Source organism: Pygocentrus nattereri, chromosome 29 (genome assembly GCF_015220715.1).
Source record: "Pygocentrus nattereri isolate fPygNat1 chromosome 29, fPygNat1.pri, whole genome shotgun sequence".
Taxonomy (NCBI): domain Eukaryota; kingdom Metazoa; phylum Chordata; class Actinopteri; order Characiformes; family Serrasalmidae; genus Pygocentrus; species Pygocentrus nattereri.
The window spans coordinates 15,229,393-15,252,188 of record NC_051239.1 but is presented as its reverse complement, the minus strand read 5'-3'; the positions used below and the strand labels follow the sequence as shown (position 1 = coordinate 15,252,188).

At 41.9% G+C, this 22,796-nt stretch overlaps 2 protein-coding genes across 2 annotated transcripts; one reads left to right on the top strand and one right to left on the bottom strand.

The window, feature by feature from the left end:
• Positions 1-6,257: 6,257 nt before the first annotated feature.
• On the top strand, positions 6,258-17,409 carry LOC108432113 (rabenosyn-5). Its single transcript, XM_017705733.2, has 12 exons — positions 6,258-6,553; positions 7,644-7,918; positions 8,325-8,456; positions 8,930-9,030; positions 9,507-9,552; positions 9,636-9,797; positions 10,355-10,617; positions 11,532-11,602; positions 11,965-12,051; positions 12,152-12,254; positions 13,593-13,697; positions 14,098-17,409. Exons 2-12 carry the CDS (start codon positions 7,756-7,758, stop codon positions 15,187-15,189), a joined length of 2,325 nt encoding a protein of 774 aa, XP_017561222.1. The 5' UTR covers positions 6,258-6,553; positions 7,644-7,755; the 3' UTR covers positions 15,190-17,409.
• Positions 17,410-17,598: 189 nt separating this feature from the next.
• mrps25 (mitochondrial ribosomal protein S25) lies at positions 17,599-21,003 on the bottom strand. The gene is made up of 4 exons (XM_017705734.2): positions 20,779-21,003; positions 19,168-19,274; positions 18,968-19,055; positions 17,599-18,002 (listed from the first exon to the last, which is right to left on the bottom strand). The coding sequence occupies exons 1-4, from the start codon at positions 20,910-20,912 to the stop codon at positions 17,810-17,812; spliced, it is 522 nt and encodes a 173-aa protein (XP_017561223.1). The 5' UTR covers positions 20,913-21,003; the 3' UTR covers positions 17,599-17,809.
• Positions 21,004-22,796: the final 1,793 nt, after the last annotated feature.

The following is a 22,796-nucleotide window of genomic DNA, read 5'->3' as shown; positions in this document are numbered from 1 at the left end:
GGTTAGATCAGGAGTTACAACTCAAATGATAAGAAGAGTCATTTTGTCCTTTCAACAAAAATCTGACCACCTTGGGAGCCACAACAGTTAATGTCCAGTATGTTTTAGCATGTGAAAATGTCCTAGTATAGGTTAAACAATATAATAATATAGCAGATTTACTTTGCTATGCTTTACCTTTTAGCTATAGCCGCTGTCCTTCCATCTCCAGTTTCTTGTAAAATATCTCTCAACGTTTGACTGATTTAGGATGAACGTTCAGCTGAACTCGTTTATTATTCTCCAGCTTCTCATTCGAGTTTTCCCGTTCCACCTTAATTTCTGCCTGAGGCGCCGAATGTAACTGCTTCACCATTTAAGGTGGAACGGGAAAATTTGAACGAGAAGCAACTTCAGCTTCACAACTTTTTAGTGTTGGACAGTTGCAGATTTTACATACCAGAAAACTGCACTGCTTATAAATGTGAACAAATCCATTCCTTCTTTCCATGCGCTACTAGCGAGGTGAGACTTCGTTGCTATGTGACCTGCAGTCTGACCACCAGTTCTGGGGCGCTGAGAAAAAGGGCTTTCGCGCTATGTTGCACACTTTGGAGCAGAGATTCAGCGTCCAGTCTTGAAGATATTTTACTGACACAGCAGCCCACTACTATTTGTTGTACATAGTTAATGACTGTTCTTTCATCTAACACTTGTATCTATAGTTGATTGCCTGAAGTGTTTGAGCTGCCTTGTTCCTTGAAGTCTGAGGCCCCCAGGCATCGGCCCTTCGGCCTGTTCAGTAACCCATCCCTGGATATAATAATGAACCACCTCAGTAAGGTAATCCTTTCAGGGTCCTACCTTCTCTTTCTCCTCTAAATATAGTTACTGCCACTACACCTGTCAAGCCTTCAGCTCAGGCCACCTGGGAGCATCTACAGCTCTTGTGATAACAGATTAAAAACCTTTAAGCAGCACAAAAATGCTTTACTGTTTACAGCCATCGGCATGTGTCACTATATAGTGGACGAAAATTGCAACAGATCTAGCTGAGTCTATTTAACCAATAAGAGTGAAGAAAGGGCACACAGAGATTTACAGTGACACTGTCATTTCCATCTAACTCTGGATTTAATAAATGCCTTCGGTTCTTGTGCGTCTCTCCAATATTATTACGTCTAGCTAGTAAGTAAAACTGAGTGTGCTTTCCAAAAGCATTATGCTCTAAAATCATTCAAAATTTACATTTAATGATTGCAGGCATTTAAAAAACAGGAACATTATCAGGTAGTAGCTGTCAGTAAATGAATAAGTGATGACATTTGTACTGCCGCACATAGATTTTCAATGAGACCTGCCATTTCCAGCTCACTGTAAATGACCAATTTGTTCTCCTCTGAGGATAAGCATAATTGAAGAGGTCATGGAGCACTTTTTCCTCCAATACTGACTATGGTCATTATTATTATTATTTTTTTTATTAGTCTTTGTTTTTTGTGTTATCTTTTATCAGGAGAGGGTCATAAATGGCTCGTTTCCACTTATATCCACAGTTATTCATTTTCACATGGCCATCCTTAATCCACAGGCTGTTCTCGTTACTGTGACTTCAGGTTGATATATGTAAATGATCTCTGTTCTGATTGGCTGCACGGTATTGTGCCTCATTCACAACACTCAGAGGTGAAACACTATTTGGAACTTCAATGTGAAAGAGCAGAGCTAAACTGGTATAGGCTGATTAGCTGGATGTATGTAAATGAGTTGGTTCTTGAAACATCACACAAACAAGTGATTTAAAGCACAGTTTGCATACACAGACTGTATGGACTCAGTTTTTTATGAGTTGGGCTCCAATGAATGCCAAAAAAATTAAAAAAGGAAAATATTTGACATAAAATATTTTGTCACAACCAATTAGTGCACACCACTCTGATTCAGATGTTTGTTCAATAGCTTTTTGCAATTTGTTTTAACCTCAGAGATCTTTCTGTGTCTTATTCTAGATAAAAATGAAGCAATAAAGAAAAGATGTGGAGTTTGCATGTTCTCCCCGTGTCTGCGTGGGTTTCCTCCGGGTTCTCCGGTTTCCTCCCACAGTCCAAAGACATGCAGTCAGGCCAATTGGACGTGCTAAATTGCCCCTAGGTGTGAGGACTGGCGACCTGTCCAGGGTGTATCCTGCCTTCCGCCTGATGACTGCTGGGATAGGCTCCAGCAACCCCCCCCCCCTAAATACTATTGTATTTGCTATTTAATAAACTTCCAGTGCATATCCCACTTCTTTTCACGTTATACTTATAAATATGACTAAAAGGTGTGAATTCATAAGCAAGAACATGGATATATTTTTTTAATGGGAAAATTGCATTTAAAAATATATACAAATATGTACTGATGATTGTAGTTGTGAATTGTGAGGATCCCCAGACTTGCAGACCTGCATGGCACTAAATGAACTGCAAAAGGCATCATTTTATTATACTGAACCATCCATGTGCGTATTCCTTTGCTTTTGATAAGACTCTACTTAAGTGACATATCATATTTTATTGCTGATGCATGCTGCACTGAAAACAAATCTTTTGGTGAATGTTTTTGTCTTTTAGAGGAAATTTTCACCACCAGCAATCTGACCTCACACCTTTCCCTTCTCCTGTTCAGACATGTTAAAATCTACTTTCCCCTGGGGTGTGTGTGTGTGTGTGTGTGTGTGTGTGTGTGTGTGTGTGTGTGTGTGTGTGTGTGTGTGTGTGTGTGAGTGATCCAGATCAACACTCACTGAGAATCCCCAGTAAAACAATTCACAGGACTCTCTGCACCACACCGCTGAAATGAAGGGCCTGTCGAGGCTGTGGTTAACCCAATCTAAGTGATAATGTGTGACTCCGCTGTATTAGAGTGAGCTCTCTGTCAGAGGCTGCCATTCTTTAAACTCACACTGAACGAAAATTTTTCTTTTTTACTTTGTTAGTTCTTGTCCACGATCATATTAAGCAAGACCGATCATATATCATTTAACAGAAGAAAAAGCTTTTCCTTTAATCTTCTTTTAAAATGTAATGACTTTTGCCTGCCTCCAGAACACTGATGTGCAACTCCAGTCCTTGAGGGCTGGTGGTCAGCACAGTTTGGTGATTTACTTACTCACCTGATTATACATATCTGTTAATTGCTACACTGTGAAAAATAAGAAATCTGCATGTTAGAACTGTTTGATGATGGTTTTAGGTTCTAGGTATAGTCATGAACCAATGATTGAGCATTGATCACGAGTATGCACTGACACTAGGATCTAACACTGCACAACCTAAAATATAGTAACTGATTACATGGCTTTTCTTGAGTGGACTCAACTTGAGGACACCAGAGTTCACACAACCAAACTTCTCAGTTGAGTCAAAAATTCTGCCTGTCAGTTTTTTAAACAAAACTGCATTTTTTTACTCATTTTCCCCACTAGCTGGCGCTGCTCCTGTCACACAGACACATCTGGCATATTTTCCTCATGGGCTGGGATTCAAACTCATAATCTCCTGATGTTGGGATAAATTATTAGACAGTTGCACCAATGAGACTATGCCATGCTTTAAAGATGATAGATGTTTTCTCCAGTGTATTAAAACTGCAACAGGAGGTTGTGAGTTTGAGCCCCAGAACTGCCATAGCTAGCCATAAGTTAAGTGATACTTTTTTAATCGCACAAATGGGGAAATTCCACTTCCGCATTTAACCCATCCGTGAAGTGAAACATCTCTCTCTCTCTCTCTGGGGCAGTGAGCACATTTGCCCAGAGCGGTGGGCAGTACTTTCTACGGGACCCGGGAAGCAACTGGGGCTTAGGTGTCTTCTCAAGGGCACCTCAGTCATGGACATTTTTTCTGAGAGTGTACTGGCTATGGTGCTAGAAACCAAACGTGCACTCAGTTCCACCATCTAACCACCTAAACAATCATCTCTCATGTGAGGTGTCCCGAACTTTAGGGCTGGCGTCCAAGATGCAGATTAAAAGGGAAATTTCACCAATTTTATGCTGCTGTGCTGACATTGAACCGTGTGCTGCACTGGGTCGGTATGACCAACAGGTCAAAACCAGCTCTAAACAAAGCGTGCTTGCTTCATTGGTGTTCTTACTTCACACTTCTTTTGTTTGACATATTACGTTTTTATACACACATAAGCCAAAAGGATTTTGCATAATGTAGTGGAGTAAGAAGTCAGATATTTGATTTTGATATGTAGTTGAGTGAAAGTAAAAAGTCGCCCAAAATGGAAAAACTCCAGTAAAGTACAGATACACTAAAAACTACTTAAGTACAGTAACAAATAACATTTACTTTGTTACAGTCTACCACTGTTTATACTAATACAGCATCATAGTGAATGTTAAAGAAAGTTCTGAATAAAGACAACTAGAACTATTAGGATTAAAACCTGATGGTTTTGCTTACTAACAAGTACTGGCGTATTGGTTGGTTACTATTAGAGACCTTTACATTCCTCTAGGAAAGTTTCAGGAAACCATCAAATGCATCTGGAATCCATTCCAAAACACCTGCTAAACTATTATAGCCCTACACTGTGATATCAACCCATCAGGAAAACACAGAATACCTTTAGCCACCACTGGATTCCTCCAGGAACCAGCAGAACCTTTTAATGGTTTCCATGATTTTTTTTAAAGGATTAAAGGTTTCCATGATTTTTTTAAAGGATCTTTTTAAAGGAAAAGAATTTAAAGGATTATAGATTACAGAGGGACTGTGTTAAGAAAGCAGGAAGTTGTTGACTCATGACAAACATTTACATTACTGTTTGACCCTGCAAGAAAAACTAGTGTAGACTAGAATGGCTGGTTACCACCAAAACCAGCATATACTGTGTTTTGGACGCTGGAATGCTGGTCAACCAGCTTGACTAAGCTAAAACAGCGCCAGGCCAGCATAATCCAACTTTAGCCAGCATGGAATTCATGGAATGCTGTTATTTCACACTTGTACAAATGAAATGCGGTGCATTTTATATATTTTATTCGTCTCTTTTCCAGCAGTGAAGGCTTAAACATTGCATTGTAAAAATGTTGATTCTAATTTATAGGCAATATTTTGTTTAAAAACCTGTGAGGCCTGGAGAAAATGGTGAATACACCACTTGATGCCTTAGACATTGTTTCACCATAGTTTTGAGATAAGGTGTTGCCCTAACATGCTTTTTAGTACATTCATGACAAATAAGCACATGCTGAAGCCCAAAGAACGCTTATTTATTATTATTATTATTATTATTATTATTATTAGATTTACCACTATTTTAGATTTTATACACATTACATTTACAAAACTGGGAAAATGTGTGGATTCACTGGTCATTTTTGTCACTATGGAGCCCCCGAAAAGACACAGAGGGGAAAATTAAAATAGATAACAAAAACCTCCTGCTTGATTTTATTTTCCCCCCAAATTAATTATCTCGAGATAGTTATCTCGGCCAGTGTCCTTTAGAATAGTTCCAATCACAGATGAACTTCCAGCACCCCTGAAAATGGACTGTAGGCTTGGGGAGAGAACAGTGAGTGGAGTGCTGCCTAAATGGTGTATTGGCGCCATCTACAGGGCGGCGCGGGTAATGCGTCTACGTTTCCCCGAGATATACCATATTGCCAAAAGTCTTCACTCCCCCATCCAAATCACTGAATTCAGGTGTTCCAATCACTTCCATGGCCACAGGTGTATAAAGCCGAGCCCCTAGGCCTGCAGACTGCTTCTACAGACATTAGTGAAAGAATGGGTCGCTCTCAGGAGCTCAGTGAATTCCAGCGTGGTACTGTGATAGGATGCCACTTGTGCAACCAGTCCAGTGGTGAAATTTCCTCACTACTAAATATTCCACAGTCCGCTGTCAGTGGGATTATAACAAAGTGGAAGCGATTGGGAACGACAGCAAATCAGCCACGAAGTGGTCGGCTATGTAAAATGAAAATTCCCATAAACACACTCCTAAAGCTTTTGGAAAGCCTTCCCAAAAAACCTGAAGCTGTTACAGCTGCAAAGGGTGGGCCGACATCATATTAAACCCCATGGATGGAGAACGGGAGGTCACCCAAGTTCATAAGTGCGTGGAGGCAGACGAGCGAGTACTTCTGGAACTGCAGTGTATCTTGAGATAATTGTGGATAATGCCGGCTGTTTCCCCTTCCCCAGTATAGAAAAGACCACGTCATTGTTCCCCTGAGTCTTCTCGGGGGCTTCACCACCCCTGCAGACAGTGGCTTTGTCTGTGTCTGGTGGTTGATTTATGCAGAAATCCTGAAAACCCGTGGAACTGCGGCTCCATCTGAGAGAGGGAGGTGACCGTCCGCACACTCACGGGTTTGTCCCTTTCGAGCTGCCGTATCAACTGAACGGCGGTCACATGGCCTGCCGTGTGACGAGGCTGGGCTGCTGCTGTCCTCCTCCTCCTCCTCTCTCTGTCTCGGAGTTTCACCTGTTCCGCTGGAATTCACCAACGTTTTACACCCGCTCTGGTCCCGTGGAAGGGTTTGGTGCCTGCTGTGGGTCTGAGCTCCTGCTCGGTAAGGGCCCGGTGTCGGCTCGAGCTCCGGTTCCGACTCGGTGTCAGTGGCTCAGTGTGGCGCCTTGTTGTTGTGGCGCTGTAACGGTTTGAAAGACAATGACCGCCCTGGCTGCTTCAGTTATTTAGCTTTCTAGCCAGGTTCGGCGTTATTAACCAGTTTAGTGCGACTGTTGGGTCTGAGAGAAGAACCCAAATAAAGATCTTACCGCTAGGAGACCTCCTCCATCCACGCCGAGCTAACAGACAGCTAGCCTAGCCTAGCCTAGCTATCTAGCCAGCCAGTCGGTATGAATCGCAGACAAGTTGAAAATAGTAGTAATTCACGTTACATGACGTGTTCCGTCTATTTATGTATTAATAATGACCTCTTACGATGACTAATTCTTTATTAGTGCTAACATTGTTCGTTTTTTTTCATAATCTCCACCCAGAGTTAAAGGGGAATTCCACCAAATTTTCAGATTTTCTGTGTTCATTCAGTGGTTGATGTAAACTGTCGCTCAGATTGGTTTGATGAGAGATGGTTTATTTGCAGAGAACTTGGACTCGGATTTCCTTACAGTGGTGCTGAAACCAGGAGTCCCCAACACAAATACCTGTCAACACAAAGACAGTTTATTCTGTCACAGCCACCCGTGAACCGGTGTTCGTCATCGAGGTTTTGTGTAGCGTCAGTGATGGTAAAATAATGGTCAGCACAAAAAAAATAAGTTTCCCTTGGGCACCGTGTTGTCTTAGAACACCCTTTTGCCACGAATAGTTTAAAATAAACTGATTGATGTATGGTTAGGCTAAAACTTTCTCAAAGCTACTGTGAAACGGGGTCTCAGACATCCAGCAGTGTGTTGGTAACCATTCCATGTAATTGCTGTGAGGGAGCATTTAGGTGTTAAACCCCACAGACAGCTGGCTCCTAAAAATTGCTAAAGTTTTCCTTAATAGCCCCCAAAAAAATGGCAAGTTGTAAGGCCTTGTTTGAAAACTCTGATTATAAGGATTAGTTCAAATTTGTGTTGCTTTTCTTCTGTGTTTATTTTAACCAGATTGAAATCTCCAAATGCTTGTGTCCTCTGTTATGTATCCCACAGTGATGGAGAAGGACTGGGGTGGGCATTGCCCTCAGTCAGGTGTGCTATGAGTTTTTGGATTACTCCCGCTGTGCCATAATACACCCAGCGCATCAGTTTCAGCCTGTGCCCCATGGCCTCCGGGTACCCGCCTCCATTCGAAGGCTCGGCTGAGGTCAAGGAGGGCTTTCTTTGCCCCCTGTGTCTGAAAGACCTGCAGTCCTTCTACCAGCTGCAGGACCACTATGAGGAGGAGCACTCTGGAGACAACCGCCATGTTGGTGGACAAATAAAGAGTGAGTGCTCTTTACGTTAGTCTTCTCAGGCCTGAGTCATCATTGCCTTGCACATAGTATTTTTAGTGTTCCAGGATCACTGATTAGCCCCTCAGCTAATGAACAAGCTTCTTCAGAGCTGACAAACCTTCCTGAACTGGCTGCGTTTAGCCAGGCCTGTCATGATTCATTGCCATGTGAACGTAACTACTAAAGCGTAACGTTTAAAGATCTTGCTTTCTACAAGATGTTTTTAAAAGGTTCTATATTAAAGAGAATTTTATACAGAAACATGAACACTAAAAGAACCCTTGGCATAAGTAAAGGATTCTTCGTATTGTAAAACTGTTCTTGAGACTGATGGATAATGTGCTGCAGATGGTTCTGGAAGGAATTGAAAGCTTTGTTTTTCCATGTTGTTATTTAGGTTTAGTACAGAAGGCCATAAAGGCTAAAGACAAGCTCCTGAAGCGGGATGGAGATGAGAGGACAGAGACCAGCTATGAATCTTTCTACTATGGGGGAGTGGACCCCTATATGTGGGAGCCTCAAGAATTGGGTGAGAGCGAGATTGCTGGAAATACTGTTGGTGCCAGTGCCCAATTTTTTCTATAAAATGAAACCCTGTCATTGGAGGTGGCACCGACCCAGTTCTCCGTATCAAGCCTAAAGTAAAAGAAATAATTCCATGTTTTGTTAGCAAATCTTGCCTGAAAAATCACAGAAAGTGAAGTATGTGATACCAGGAGCCACATGTAGACTTGCATTGGACTTTAATCTAAAAGTACTTCAATTAAAGTGTAGTGTGGTTTTCAGAGAATAAGCACTGGATTTTTATTGGTCAGTTCTGAGCATGTCAGTATCTGTTTGAAAGGAAACATGAAATCATGTCACCTCTAATTTTAACGTTAATTTATTTGTTATGCTGACATCCATACATTAGTCTGGAGAAGGTTTTGACTATAGTTGTGTACTCATTGTACCTTGGCACTGGTCTAAGGCCCAATTTATTAATTCTGTTTGTTTAATTAGGAGCCACTCGGAGTCACCTGGATCTTTTTAAGAAACACAGAGCTGCTAGGATTGACCATTATGTCATCGAAGTCAACAAACGCATCATTAGACTGGAGAAGGTAAATTTTGGCCAAACAGTATTATACAGTATGCACTGAACAGCAGCTCTGCTGTATCAGTCGTTGATGTCGGAACAAGTCTGTGTTTAGACTAAACCTAGTGTGTGAAAGTGAAAGTAAACCGCACTTGGCTTGGCTACTTGAAAGTAAATGTTTGCACACTAAACAGTTTTAGAACTTCTGAAGTATGTTACGCATACACAGAACTTGTATGATCAGCCTGATAGCCAACAATCGGCATAGTACCATTTTGTCCATTCTCAAGGGCCATATGTCATGAATTTGCGCCACGAAGTAAAATTATGTGAAAGGGGAAAAAAAGGTGTTTTGACGGAGGCAATGCTTTGGTGAACATGTCAGTTTCACAAGTGATACCCTGTAGTTTATTCATTTTGCCCCCACTGCATCTCATGGGTTTTTTTTTTTGTTTTTGGGTTTGTTTGTTTGTTTGATTTGTTTTTGTTTTTTTGTTCCAGCTCACTTCCTTTGACAGAACCAACATGGATGCTGGGAAGATAAGAGGTAGGCAAGGGACATCTCTAGAATGTTGTTTTTGCTGTGAGGTAGTTACAGCGATGTAAATGTAACATTGTTTATTTGTCCAGCATTGGAGAAGTCAGTGGTGCCCTGGGTGAGTGATCAGGACGTACCGTTCTGCCCAGACTGTGGAGGCAAGTTCAACATCAGAAACCGGCGCCATCACTGCCGTCTTTGTGGCTCCATCATGTGCCGGAAGTGCATGGAGTTTGTGCCCCTACCGCTGGCATGTAAGTTGTTACTATCTATAACCTTAAAGCAGGTAATCTGGGCTGTAGGTGTCTTGTTGGGAAAAGCACTATATAAAAGTAAAATAAATGCGTAATAATATAAATCTGTCTCATGAAAAGGTTAAAAGAACACAGGTTTGGTTTTTTCGTCTTCTCAATGCATTCCAGTATTTTTATTGTATTTTTTCACTGTCTACTTCAGCCTTTTCTCAGAAAAAGAAATAATTTTGCCTTAAAGACTGATGTATGTATATGACTTCTGTTCTGATTGGCTGTCCTGTATTGTGTCTCACTCAAACAGTCCAGGCTGAAGCACGCCTTATAACGTCAGTGTGAACAGCAGGGCTAAACTGCTGTGGGCATCAATGTTACTTTATATTTATTCTGTTTGGCTTTTATAATCAAGTAAACATTTGCTGAATAGATACATTTTTAAATATAATTTTCCTCAGGTGGCCTAAGTGGTTCTGTACATCACTGTATATTACTGATAAAGCTGCAGTGTGTAATTTGTCATTTGTGAAACCTGGTTTTTATATCACACTGTTTTCTCTCAGATAAGTTAACCAGCAGCACTCGAGAGGCACTGTGTGTGCCAGGCAGTCCAGGAAAGGGTGGGTCTCCTGGAGCAGGAGGTCCTGTAGTGCAGCAGCTTCCACGCCGTGGTTCTATCAGCAGCCTTTCTTCAGTCAGCTCTGTGCTGGAAGAGAAGGATGAAGACCGTATCCGCTGCTGCAGCCACTGTATGGACGCCCTGCTCCGTCATCAGCACAAACTGGAAGAGAAAGACCACGTGCCTGACATCGTCAAACTCTACGAGGTAGAGAGTGAGCAAGAGTACCTGTCAAACATGGGGGCCACGTTGATGCACACTTTAGTGTCTTCCCTAGCTTAATAATCGTCAAGCAGGGATCAAAACAATCTGCATGGGACCTACTGTATTAAATAAATAACTGAGTTTGCCAACAACCAACACATTTATTGACACCTAGTTTAGAATCTAGATTCATTGGCCTGGTGGACAATAAAACCACTACAACTGCACTCTGAGTCACGTCCTTGACAACTCATGTTTGACCACAGGTTCTTAGGTACTCCTGTTTCAAATTGCCTCATGATACAGTCTTGTAATAAAACTGGTGTTTAATTAAGTTGTTGGGCTTCCTGTGATTAAACAGAACTAAAACCCAAAAATCAGTTTCAGTATTTGAATACTGGCACCTTGAACAGTTAACATGGTGCTCAAGTATCTGTGTACATTACAAGTTTATCAGGAGAATCTGAAAGATTGGAGTAGAACTGCAGGAGAATCATCAGGAGTGAATTTTGCAAATTTGCATCCAAATTTTTGTTGTAAAATGTTGGGTGATAAAGAAACAGCACTCAGAACAGTAGCGAATATCAGCTATTCTGAGAGTATGAAGAACCAAGTTATCACTGTCAGAACAAAACCATGGCATCCTCATTTTTGTTCAATTTGAAAGGAAGGGTCTGGGGATTCAATCAGTTTTTGTCCTTCTTCTGTAATGCTTACCTTTTAAAGATACAAGGTTGGTTCTGACAGTGCCTACATGAATACTCTGCATGCTCCCCTCTTTAAAAACTGTCTAGTGTTTACATTTCATGTGAAGTGTTTCTTTGTTCTCTGACACTGGCAAAATTCCCACTAGTCCCTTCCTGCTTCTTTGCTGCATTTCTTGTGTTTACTTTGTGTCTTCCTGTGTTGCTGTGCAGAGGTTGAGGATGTGTATGGAGAAGGTGGATGAGAGGGCTCCAGAGTACATCCGCATGGCTGAGTCACTCAAGTAAGACGTCTTGCTTTTTGTGTAGAAGAAATCATAAATCATAGAGTTCATGCTCAGTTTTCTTTTGTTTGCAGATTAAAGACAATTTTTTTAGCCATACTTCTGAGCTAACTTAGCATTTTATTATTTGACTTTTAATCCAGTAATACTGTATTTACTGTAATTACTGTATAATTACTGAGAAACATTGAAAGTGGCCAATGTTTAGGAGGAATCTCTAAAGCCATTTATTATAATAACGGTACAGTCCTTAACCTGGCTTCCCTGCTTGGAAAAATCATTTACTCACAAATTTCTTATTCATGTTGTCACCATCTAGTAACAACTAGAAGTGTGTGAATTGTGCCTGTTTGTTTCTCCAGTGCTGGCGAGACGACCTATAACCTGGAAACTGCTGGTGGTCTTAGGCTGGAGGTGCAGAAATACTATGAGCATATTGATGCTCTTAGGTAGGCTGCATGAAAGTGTTACATAGAACTACCATCAGTACAACAGATTATATAAGGGAAATTGAAACTGATGCTACTTCAATGTGTGAATGTTTGGCAGTAAGAAGATTCTAACACTAGGACTAAAAGATGAGGTGCAGCCCCACCCGAAGACTCTCCAGCTGCAGAGGATGGTCCGCTACTCAGCAACATTATTTGTGCAGGTGAGACTTGGACACACAGACAGTCTGTTTCACCAGCTTCTAAGAAGAGTGATCACATTTCACTACTTTTTATAACAGAAGAGATTGAGGTAATTTCGAGAGCGGAACACACACTGGTGTGTGTATAAGGTCAGCTTATCACAAAACAAATTCACCTCAGTGTATTTCAGGTAACTTTTAGTTAGTTTAGTTTCACTGTAGTAGCTAATACATACACTGGCCAAAAGGACGTGGACATGAACCAGAACCATGAATATTAATATGGAGGTTGTCCCCACTTTGTGTGTTCACTGGAGTTGATGTCAGGGCTCTGTGCAGGCCACGGGAGTTCCTCCACACCAAACCCATCAAAGCTTGTCTTTACAGAGCTCAGCCTGCACAGGGCTACAGTCATACTGGTACAAGGCCTTCCTCAGTCTGTTGTTGCAAAATTGGAAGCATATAATTGTCTGAAATGTCTTTGTATGCTGTAGCATTAACATAATCATTCACTGGAACTAAAGGGCTCTACTGGGTGGACTTCGTAGTGAATTGTGCAACAAAGAATAGGCCATTTTTATGAACTACACACTGCAGCACTCTGCTGCCCAGCTCTGAGTGTCATCTGCTGCTTCATGGCTCAGCTATTGTTGCTCCTAGATGCTATCATTTCACACTAGAAGTACTTAGTTTGTTGTATGTGGGCAGATCTAGCAGGGCAGAAATTTTACAAACTGACTTGTGGCAAAGGTGGCGTCTTATGACGGTGCCAAATTTAAAGTCACTGAATCTTCTGTACAACTCGCTCTACTGCCAGTGTTTGTCTAGAGACATTGTGTAGTTTTATGCTTGATGTTATATACCTGTTAGCAATGGGTGTGGCTGCACGGTGGCTGAACTCGCTAACTAGGAAAGGTGTCCATATACTTTTGAACAAACAAATGATTCTCAACAAATGAGTTGATGTAATCATGTTTTTCTTCGGTGTTCAGGTGATTGTTGACTTTCAGTGACATGCAGTGAATACTTCCTTTGCTTCCCACACACCCTTCAACAGCACAAGTCTGCATATTTACTGAGTGAAGACATCACTGGAGGTGTAGCTTCTTACCAGAGTACAAACACTAAACTAATGACTAGATCAGAATCCAGTAATTCCCTGGATGGCTGTCCCCACTAAACCAAAGCAGCACAGAGGAACTATGGGAGATATTAAAATAACGCAGTGCCATGTCTTTCTAACTTTTTTTTTTTTTTTTTGGTGGACAATTGATCAAAACTATTTGTCTGCGTGATTGGTCCCCCGTCACCCAGGCCTTCTGTCCCACTATACATAAATGTATCACTTTCTTTCAATAGGAAAAGCTGTTGGGTCTGATGTCTCTTCCTACAAAGGAGAAATATGAAGAGCTGAAAGAGAAGAGGAGAGAGGAGCAGGAGAAGAGGATCCAACAGGAGAGACAGGTCGGGGGTTGTATAATAATAGGTTTAATATATTTATTTTCTATTCATTTTAGTGTAAAAATCGTTCATTGATTTAATCTACAGTCTTTACCCCAAATGTAGTTAGTCGCCCAAGACAGTTTGGTGTCCAGTTTTGTTTTGTTTTTTTTTCTTCCGTAGTTTGTGCAGGGCTAATCTAGCTACCAAATTTAAGCTTAAAGGCTGCAGAAAATGTGCAAAATTGTATTCTCTTTAAGAATGTTTCCTTATGATCATCTAGAAAATCAACAATTTTGACTGTGATTTGACTGGGGCCCCCAAAACTAGTTAATGAATAGTTCATAATGTTTTTAACAAGTTCTAATGACAAACGATTTCAGTGTCATAAACTAGTCTTCTCTGCCTTGTCTCTCCCCTACAGGCAGCTCTGGAGGCACAAAAGCGACGTTCTGAAATGGAGAAGAACCGCCCGATCCTCAGTGCTAATGGAGATGCCCCTCGCCTTGCCCAGGGTCCTCGCATGACCAAAGCTGGGGGCTGGCTGCCCTCTTCGGACGCCGTCCACTCACGCAGTCGCGAACTGGATGACCCTTTGCTGCAGCAGATCAACAACATCGAGTCGTTCCTGCGACAGGCGCGGGCGGCCAATCGCACCGACGAGATCGCCATGCTGGAGGAGAACCTGCGGCAGCTGCAGGACGAGTTTGATGCCCAGCAGACCAGCCGGGCCATCGAGCTGTCTCAGCGGCTGGCCGAGGAGGAAAGCTTGCAGCAGAGCCAACTCCAATACCTGGAGCAGAGGGAACTGGAGAGCAAACTACACACCAGAGAGCGCTCTTTAGATTTTGGAGAAGAAAAGAATGTAGAAGAACATGGGGTAACTGGAAGCAACTCAAGAGAAGATTTGAATGTAAGCCCAGTGCTTAGTCCACTGCTTAAGACTCAATCCATAAAGTCTTTCCCACGATTACCAGGGAATTCTCCACCACTGCAGAGAGACGAGCGTACACCAACTCCCCCTGCTGGAGAGACACTGAACAGCAGCACCAGTGCTTCACTAAATCCATTTGATGAAGATGCCACTCCAATTGAGGAAGACCCAACAAACCCTTTCAGCGAGGAAATCCAGAAAGAACATGGCCAAGCATCTAGCAGAAAAAACAAAGAGTACAACCCTTTCGAGGACAAGGAGGATCAGGAGAGAGAAGGGAAAGAAAGTGGACCCAGAAACCCCTTTGAAGACGATGTTGACAACGATGACAAAGGTAACCCTTTCAAAGAGACGTCAAACCAGACGCCAGCTGCCTCAACCAATCCCTTTGATGAAGATGACGATGGCCCGGCAGTGGACGACATAATCGAGGAAGAGTTGCTGCTCCAGCAGATTGATAACATCCGTGCATACATATTTGATGCCAAGCTGAGTGGACGCACAGACGAAGTGGAGCTACTGTCACAAAACCTGAGGGAGCTACAGAGCACCCTACAGGAGCAAAAGAGGAAAACGCACTGACCACCGTCCACAAACCTTCTCTTTTTCAGTGTCACTCCTGTTGTGGTCAAATGTCAAGAGAATACTGGAACGAAGGACACATTTAAAGCATCTTTAAATGTCTTGCCATTTTTCTCTGCTGATACGTGCACACAGAACATAAGGCAGACTAGAGCTTGCCTCATAGGAGTGTGCTGACAGAAGCACAAAGGCATGAAGTTACAACTGAGCACTTCTTTGAAGTTCTTCAGTAGAGGCATATAGGGTTGGAGAAAACAAGACTTGGTTATTAGCAGTTACACCTGGAGAATTTCTGATTTGCATACATGAACATACCATTATGTCTTTGAAGTTTATGTCTTGGTTATTTTAAGTGACATCTAAGGTTCCAATATTGTTTAACTCAGTCATGATCCAAACAAGCAACTCAATTGAAATGTCCTGCACTTTCAGCACAGGGACACCACAAATGACTTATATTCAAGGCATGAAAATTTTATTAAATTAGTTTCCAACAAGTTTCAATAGACTGATCATGACCCTACTGTCAACATGTGAAAACTGTCTAGTTCTAAAGATTTGATGAAAAATAATCAAAACAATGAGAATTTAAAAAGAAGCGTAGTAATAACTTTTTTCAGTACTCCATGTCAGGTTAGACAATTAAATATTCGAAAAAGGTAGGCTAGTACAGGCATTTGGAAAGGAAAAAGAAAGCATTCAGAAGAAGGAAATATTATGGAAGTTTAATAATTAACTGGAGGCACCAGTGATACAAATACAGTTTGCTAATTTGGCTTCCAGCCTACTTGTTTTCCTTGATCGATTTTAGCACGTCAGCATGGCCACACAGTTGCAAAGCATGTCTGATGTCTCTGCACGCAGATATAGGAATGCATCTCTTGCATTACTACAAGACTTGCAGGTAGTTTTATACGTTCATTGAAATCAACACGCACAATCCGCCGCTCTAGAACTGATGCTGATTTCCTTGCAGCCGAATTGGCCTTTTCTGTTAACCTGCAGCTCACACTGTGTGGGCTAAATGAAACTAAAGGTGACCAATTGCATTTTTTGTGGTGGTGGTTGTTAAAAGAGGAATTTGAAAACATAAGCTGCATTTTATTACAACATTATTCACAGTTGAGCCCCTGCAACGAGAAACCATATTAACCATTTCGCCCTTTTTTTTTTTTTTTTTGGATTGTACAGCCTTTTACATTAAAAGCCAAACTATGCTTTCTTTACATTTTTGATGTCCGCTTTATTTTAAATACCGGGCATCAAACAGTGCCATACAATGCCTGAATGATTTTTACAAATTAATTTCACAAATAGTTTTTTGTTGCAAGGCCTCAATTGTTTTACGTATGTATAAGTTTTACGTATTAGGAAATTTAACTGGAAGTCTGGCGCTCTTCAGCTTTCAGGCCTAAAGCCTAAAATTGTATGTGCTGGCCAAAAAGGCCTAGGGCTGAATTTAAAGGAAATCACATTTCATTGCAACATTAATCATAAATTTCTACATAAAACACAGAAGCATATTCCAGTTATAGCAGCATTCAAATACAGCGCGAGTAAACTCACCTGGGTTTGTTTTTACGTCGGATCAGGCACCCCTAATGAACATTTTTCACATGTTGGCCTAGTATGATGCCACATATGAGCTTGTGGAAGTGAAAGTGGTAGAATTTCCCCTTCAGGCAGTTTGAGTGTAGTACCGCTGTGCTGGTAGACTCTACATATGTTTATGTAACTAATTGCAACTTTAGTTTTGCAAAGGCTTCTCTACACAGTATCGCATCTTTTACAGTCTTCTACAGTCCTTTCCAGTGGCCGTGTTGGATGTTTGCTTAATTATATTTTAATTCTGTATCTAAACTTGACATATGAGATGGATATTTTGTCTAACACTAAACCAGTTCTTTGTTGTTTCTTCCTCTAGACAACTTCACTTTAATTGAGGACTGTTGATGTTCTTTTGATTGTTGTATTGAGGTTTATTTATCATGATTAAGCAGTATTTCAGTACCACTAAGAACACGTCTGTACAGGGCCAAACGCAGAACGTTTTCTAAACACGTTCTTCTAACAAGCAGGCCTAAGTAATGTGTTTATGGCTAAGGTGAATTAAATGTCTGGTAGCTTTTGAATAAAAATGCCTGTTCACATTCAGAGCCATCAGAACAAAACCACTGCACTAATAAACATGACCAAGTAAGAACAGAGTGGTCAAATGTATCTTTAGTGCTTTGTCGTTCTTCATGATATCTTCTGGAGCAGGGCTGCACAATATGGTGCAAATACTAGTATTGTGATTATTGTGACTTTGCACTATAAGGTTTGAATGTTTTTGGTTAAAGATCTGACCACAGCAGTCTGACCAAGCTAATGGCCTTTGTTGGCTTTTGACTGGTTAGAGAACGGGTGTTCAATCGTTTTCTTTATTTTTAATATTACAAATGAAAAAGACAAACATGGCATGGTTGTAGTTATTCCATCAATCCTTCTTCTAAACTTCGACAAAGAACTGAGAGGTGAATGCAGTCCATTCAGGCATTGAAGACCAGGAAAGCTTGAGGCATGAAACAGTTCGCTCTTCCCGATTATATCTCGCTGCCCAAAGCCCCCCCTGTGGTCCTTAGTCCTCAGAGCTAGCGGCCAGTTTGGTCCTGTATTTGCCGGTCATCTCTTTTGGCAAGGGGACGCGGCCCGGGTGAGGAACCTGACCCTCCACTTCGCTGATACACTCCCTCAAGAAGTACTTCTTGGGTCCGAAGTTCGCTGGGTTTGAAGCCTCCATCTTGGCCAAAGCTTCTGCCTGCAGAACTTTACTGTGATGATGAGAGTAGAAAGGAAGAGATCATTCAAGGGAGCATTGGAGCCAGAACAGACGACCCCTTTGCCGTTACTAGGCAGAAATAAAAACTATTTGAAATGGCCAAAAACTGCCAATGCATTGGCTAACTAAGCCATCCTTTCTCAGCTTAGCTAATTACAATACACAGGACTGCGTTCTGTCTGAACAGCAACAGTGACGCAGTTGTGTGAGTGCAGTCCTTTGCATTCCTTGAGATTTGCTACAAGACCTCATATAAAAGACAATTCTGCTCAACTGCTTAAATACAAGTGACCTTTCTTTAAAAACTGCAGGTATGAAATGCGTAAACAGTTCAGTCACAAAATACTGCTGGTCTGTGCGCGCCAGCAGACTGGAGCTGAAACAGGCCTTTACGTTTAACTGCAGAATGTCTACTTGAATTTGAGGACATTTGCATCTATACCGAGTAAACTAGATACACTGTTAATCTAAGTAACACGTCTTCTACAGGAAACTTAAATATGGCAATTGTCTGCCAAATATGCCAGATTTCTTATCTAATTTTCCTCAATATGTTAAATTTAGCAAATCAACAGTAACTGTGTATTAAAATGAGAACAGAAGCTATAATAACTCACTTTCACTTAAAAATCAACAAAACATTTGACCAGGGTGCCCAAACTACTGCCTACTACCTGTATACACAACAGCTCTTTCCATACTCCACCTGGTCATCTATGGTTGTGTCCGAGACAAATAAACATAACTGAAATAAAACTGTCGCATTTAATACAATCAATGACTCTCTGAAACGTGGCCCACATCACCCTTTTACACCAGTCTGGACACAAAACAGGTTGTGCTGAAAATGTTTTTCTTTCGTGTGAAATCCGAATCAAACAGTTTCAGCACATGAAGAAAAATGTACTTCTGGGGTTTTTATGACAAAGTTAGCTGGTCCTGTCAAAAGTGACTTACTCCGATTTGCCCAGAATCTTCTTCACATGCTGCGTTATGTCTTTATAGTCCTTTCCTTCCACGTCCACCAGCACCTGCTCGCCGTCATCTGCAGTTTTGTTCAGACAGACACCATGAAGAGAGGCAATACTGACAGAAGCCCAGCGCTAATCGATTTGTAGTGTAGAAGCTGCGGTGACAGAAATGAGAAGTGTACCTACCCAGGTAGAACCGGAGGAAAGGAGACGGTGTCATGTTTTTAAACATCATTATTTGAACCCAGGGATTTTTGTACTGGACTTGTGGAATTTTGAAGAAAACAAATTTCCTACAAAAAAAAAAAAAAAAAGAACAAATGTTTATCGGATTGTGTAGCTGAGGTTCCTGGAAAGAGAAAGTGGAAAGAGGAGTGTAATCCAACCACAGTCTGCTTCCTTTACAAGTGGAAGGAGGAAGCAAAATGATATTACTTTCAAGAGGTTTTCAGAACAGAACAGAACAGAACTGAACACTATTCATAGAGTGATCTGTATTCAACATTTCACACATCTCACTCCTTTATTAAAGCTTCCAGCCAAACTGATACAAAACCACCCAGAGCTACGCTAAACATTCCTTGTGTGAACACCAGTCTAATTAGCTGCTTATCACTTTTCACTTGTATCCACCTTATGCATGTTCAGACACGGACCTCTGTTTCACGTTCCCACTCCATATCTCCACTTTTAATTGAGGAAAACTTTAACAAAGGGCTCATACTTTCACTTAAAGGGGCACTAAGGATAAAGTGAACTACATCTGTGGAGCTACACCTGTTGAAAACCTGTCTATTCACTCCCAGCGAAGCCGCAGTCGTCTCTAAAGCAGGACTCCCTGGTTTAAAGTCCAGGAATCCCCTCCTCTGATGCTCCATCTTGAGGTAAATTCTAAAAGACTACAAGTGGGAATAGTACGAGCTCTTCGGCTGGGCTGACAACCAGCTGGCGTTAGTGCTACATCACTAAGGACCACAGAGGTACTAATTAGACTCTAAACAGATTGGAGGCTACCTGTCAAGATTTGTCGGGCCAAAAAGAATTCCCTATGATATTGTGACATTTGCACTATGCATGCTGGGTATTGTAGTGAGAGAACCCTGACCGGATTCACAACACAAGGATACCAAACTTTAAATTCAGTCACTCCAACGATGCTGAGGGGTGCGATGCTGAGGGTGCGATGCTGAGGGGTGCGATGCTGAGGGGTGCGATGCTGCACTACAGGATATTGTGTAACTTACTAAACGCTAGTTTTAGTTTCAAACGCCCCTTTAAGCAGAATGTGTCTGTTGGTGGTCCACCCCTGATCAAGGGGGCTTCATCTTCTTAATATTTCTTCGTTTTCCCTCGTCTTGCACACCTGACTCAACTCATTCACTCAAGCCCAACAAGTTCTGGCCCCAGTGTGCTAGACAGTGAAAAATGAAGAAATCTGCTGAGCCTGTGGACCCCAAGGCTGACTTTGGGAACCCCTGTGTGAGCAAACCTACATCAGCGGATAACTACAGAGCTCCTAAGGTGGCAAGGTGATTATTTTTAACACAGCATATTGTATTATACTGAGGCCACATTTACTATAATGAGGCCACAAATCCCTATTGAGGCTGTTAATCAATGAAGCCCCTAAAATGACTTGGTGATTATTATTTAAATAAAAGGTGTGGCCACGAATTAGTATATGGAGGCCACGAATTGATATACTGAGATCCTGGGTTAAGTGTATCATATGTCGTGGCCTCCATATAGTAATTTGTGCTCTCGTGTAAAATAATCAAGGGCGTCTGGCTGGCTGACCTTGCTCCCTCGCTCGGCTCTCCGTGAGTGTTATAGTTCACAGTCATGATCTTGACGGAGCTTTTGAAGACGATCTCGCCCTTCTGGAGATACTCCAGCGTCCTCCGTATGGGGAACCTCCCTTTCATCGGCATGACCGAATCTGTCGTTCACAGCGAGCGGGTCCAGGACCTACACGGAGCTCATGCTCCTGCGCTACTCAGTGAGGACGAACGCGCGTCCTGGCGCCCCCGTGTGTATCGGAGGGCAGTTAGCGTTCATTCGGTGAAGGGCGTCTGTTCGTGTAGGACAAAGAAAAATGCTCTAAAAAAGCCAGATTGCCCAGAGTTTCTGTAATTTCAGCCAGTACAGCACCACCCAAGGTTTTACAAAAAAAAAAAAAAAAAAAAAAACAGTTAAGGAGTGTAACTTCTTGAAAAGGGGAACTCCACCGATTTCGTAATTATTTAATGGTTTAGATGTAAACAAAATCGCCTTTCTACAGAAATTTATCAGGTCAGAATTGTTCACCATTGTAGTGCTAGGAACCAGACGTCCAAAGCATTTAATAGCTCTAAAAGCTACAGCATTTAACAATTAATTCTTAATTAAGTTTAAACTCAATAATAAACGGTAGAATAATCTCTTAATGTAATAAAATATATATTGAGGCAACACCCTGTCATTGTCGACTAATGTTTTTGATCATATAGGATTGGGGGCTTAGGAGACCCCTCGTGGTGGAAATATGCAATTGCACGCAACCTGCGGAAGAACATTTTGGAATGTCGGTTGTGCTTCGGACCCCATGAGCGGATGGATTTGACTGTGTGAAGAGACCTCATTCAAAACTCGACGAAGAGCTTTTCTTGCAACAGGCCGGAACATCGAGCCGGACCTTCTGTGATAAACAGGTGTGACTCGGCCCGAAACCCCCCCAAATCAGTCCCGGCTCCTCGGATGTTTTCATTGTTACTCACGCTTTACAGGGTCACCGCATTTCAGTGTGTTTTGTCTCCACACCCAGCGATGCTGCTGGAGAACTTGTAGAGAGGAGAATCCCCACTCTGCAGTGTTTTCCAGCTAGAGGGCGCTCCCGAGCCGGTCCAAAGTGAGTTGGACGATATGGAGCATTTGAGCAAAATCAGTTTATAAACGCGTAAACATTTTTAGTGTAAAAGAATGCAGTAATTTCTTGAACACAGAGCAGCATAAACCATTTCAAAACCGCTGTTATATTTTTAAGAGCTTTTAAACTCGAGCTATAGGAGTTTAAAACGGCGTCCAATGTATGTCCATGACGTCAGTGAGCGCGAACAGCCAATGAGCTGCTCCGCTCGCCCGTCAATCATCCCGCTCTAGCAGTAAAGCCCGCCCCCTGCTGCCGAAACCCCGTTTTCTGTAGAAAGAAAGGGAACTATATCGTTGAGATTTCTTCGTTTTTAGTGAAATACATCCTTCTGCTTTCTAAAATGAAAGGAAAGTTCTGAGTGAGTGATTAGAAACCTCGTTTTTAACCGTTGAGCGCCATTTAGTCCCGTTCATTGAGGACTCCCTCGGGAGGGGAATAGGAAGTGGCCAGGCTCCTCATGAACCGGCTCTGGTGCTGCTTCTTTTAGTTGTAATGAATATATTTGACATAGTGCTGCTTTAAAAGGCTTCTGGAGAATATGTCCTGATATCAGTCACAATACCAGCGACAATAAAAACTGCTGGCAGGTTTAGTCCTAGTGCTAAACTGCTGTGCCAAAGTTGATTCAGTATCAGATTCAGATCCTTAGTATCAGGCATAACATCATGACCACCTCCTCGTTTCTACACTCACTGTCCACTTTATCAGCTCCACTTACTGTATAGCTGCACTGTGTAGTTCTGCAGTTACAGACTGTAGTCCATCTGTTTCTCTGATACTTTGTGGTGGTGGTGTGTTGGTGTGTGTTGCACTGGTCTGAGTGCATCAGTGCTGAGAATGCTCCACCACCCAAATAGTACCTGCTCTGTGAGGGTCCATGGGGGTCCTGACCACTGAAGAACAGGGT

Bases quoted from the DNA above. Each gene is read 5' to 3' on its own strand.
- LOC108432113 (XM_017705733.2), top strand. From the start codon at position 7,756: ATGGCCTCCGGGTACCCGCCTCCATTCGAAGGCTCGGCTGAGGTCAAG. The intron at 9,553-9,635 runs GTAGGCAAGGGA...TTATTTGTCCAG, and splicing joins GGATGCTGGGAAGATAAGAG to CATTGGAGAAGTCAGTGGTG. The intron at 12,052-12,151 runs GTAGGCTGCATG...AATGTTTGGCAG, and splicing joins GAGCATATTGATGCTCTTAG to TAAGAAGATTCTAACACTAG.
- mrps25 (XM_017705734.2), bottom strand. From the start codon at position 20,912: ATGCCGATGAAAGGGAGGTTCCCCATACGGAGGACGCTGGAGTATCTC. The intron at 19,275-20,778 runs GTCAGCCAGCCA...TTTTTTTTGTAG, and splicing joins GAGCCGAGCGAGGGAGCAAG to GAAATTTGTTTTCTTCAAAA. The intron at 18,003-18,967 runs GTAAGTCACTTT...TCATCATCACAG, and splicing joins AAGATTCTGGGCAAATCGGA to TAAAGTTCTGCAGGCAGAAG.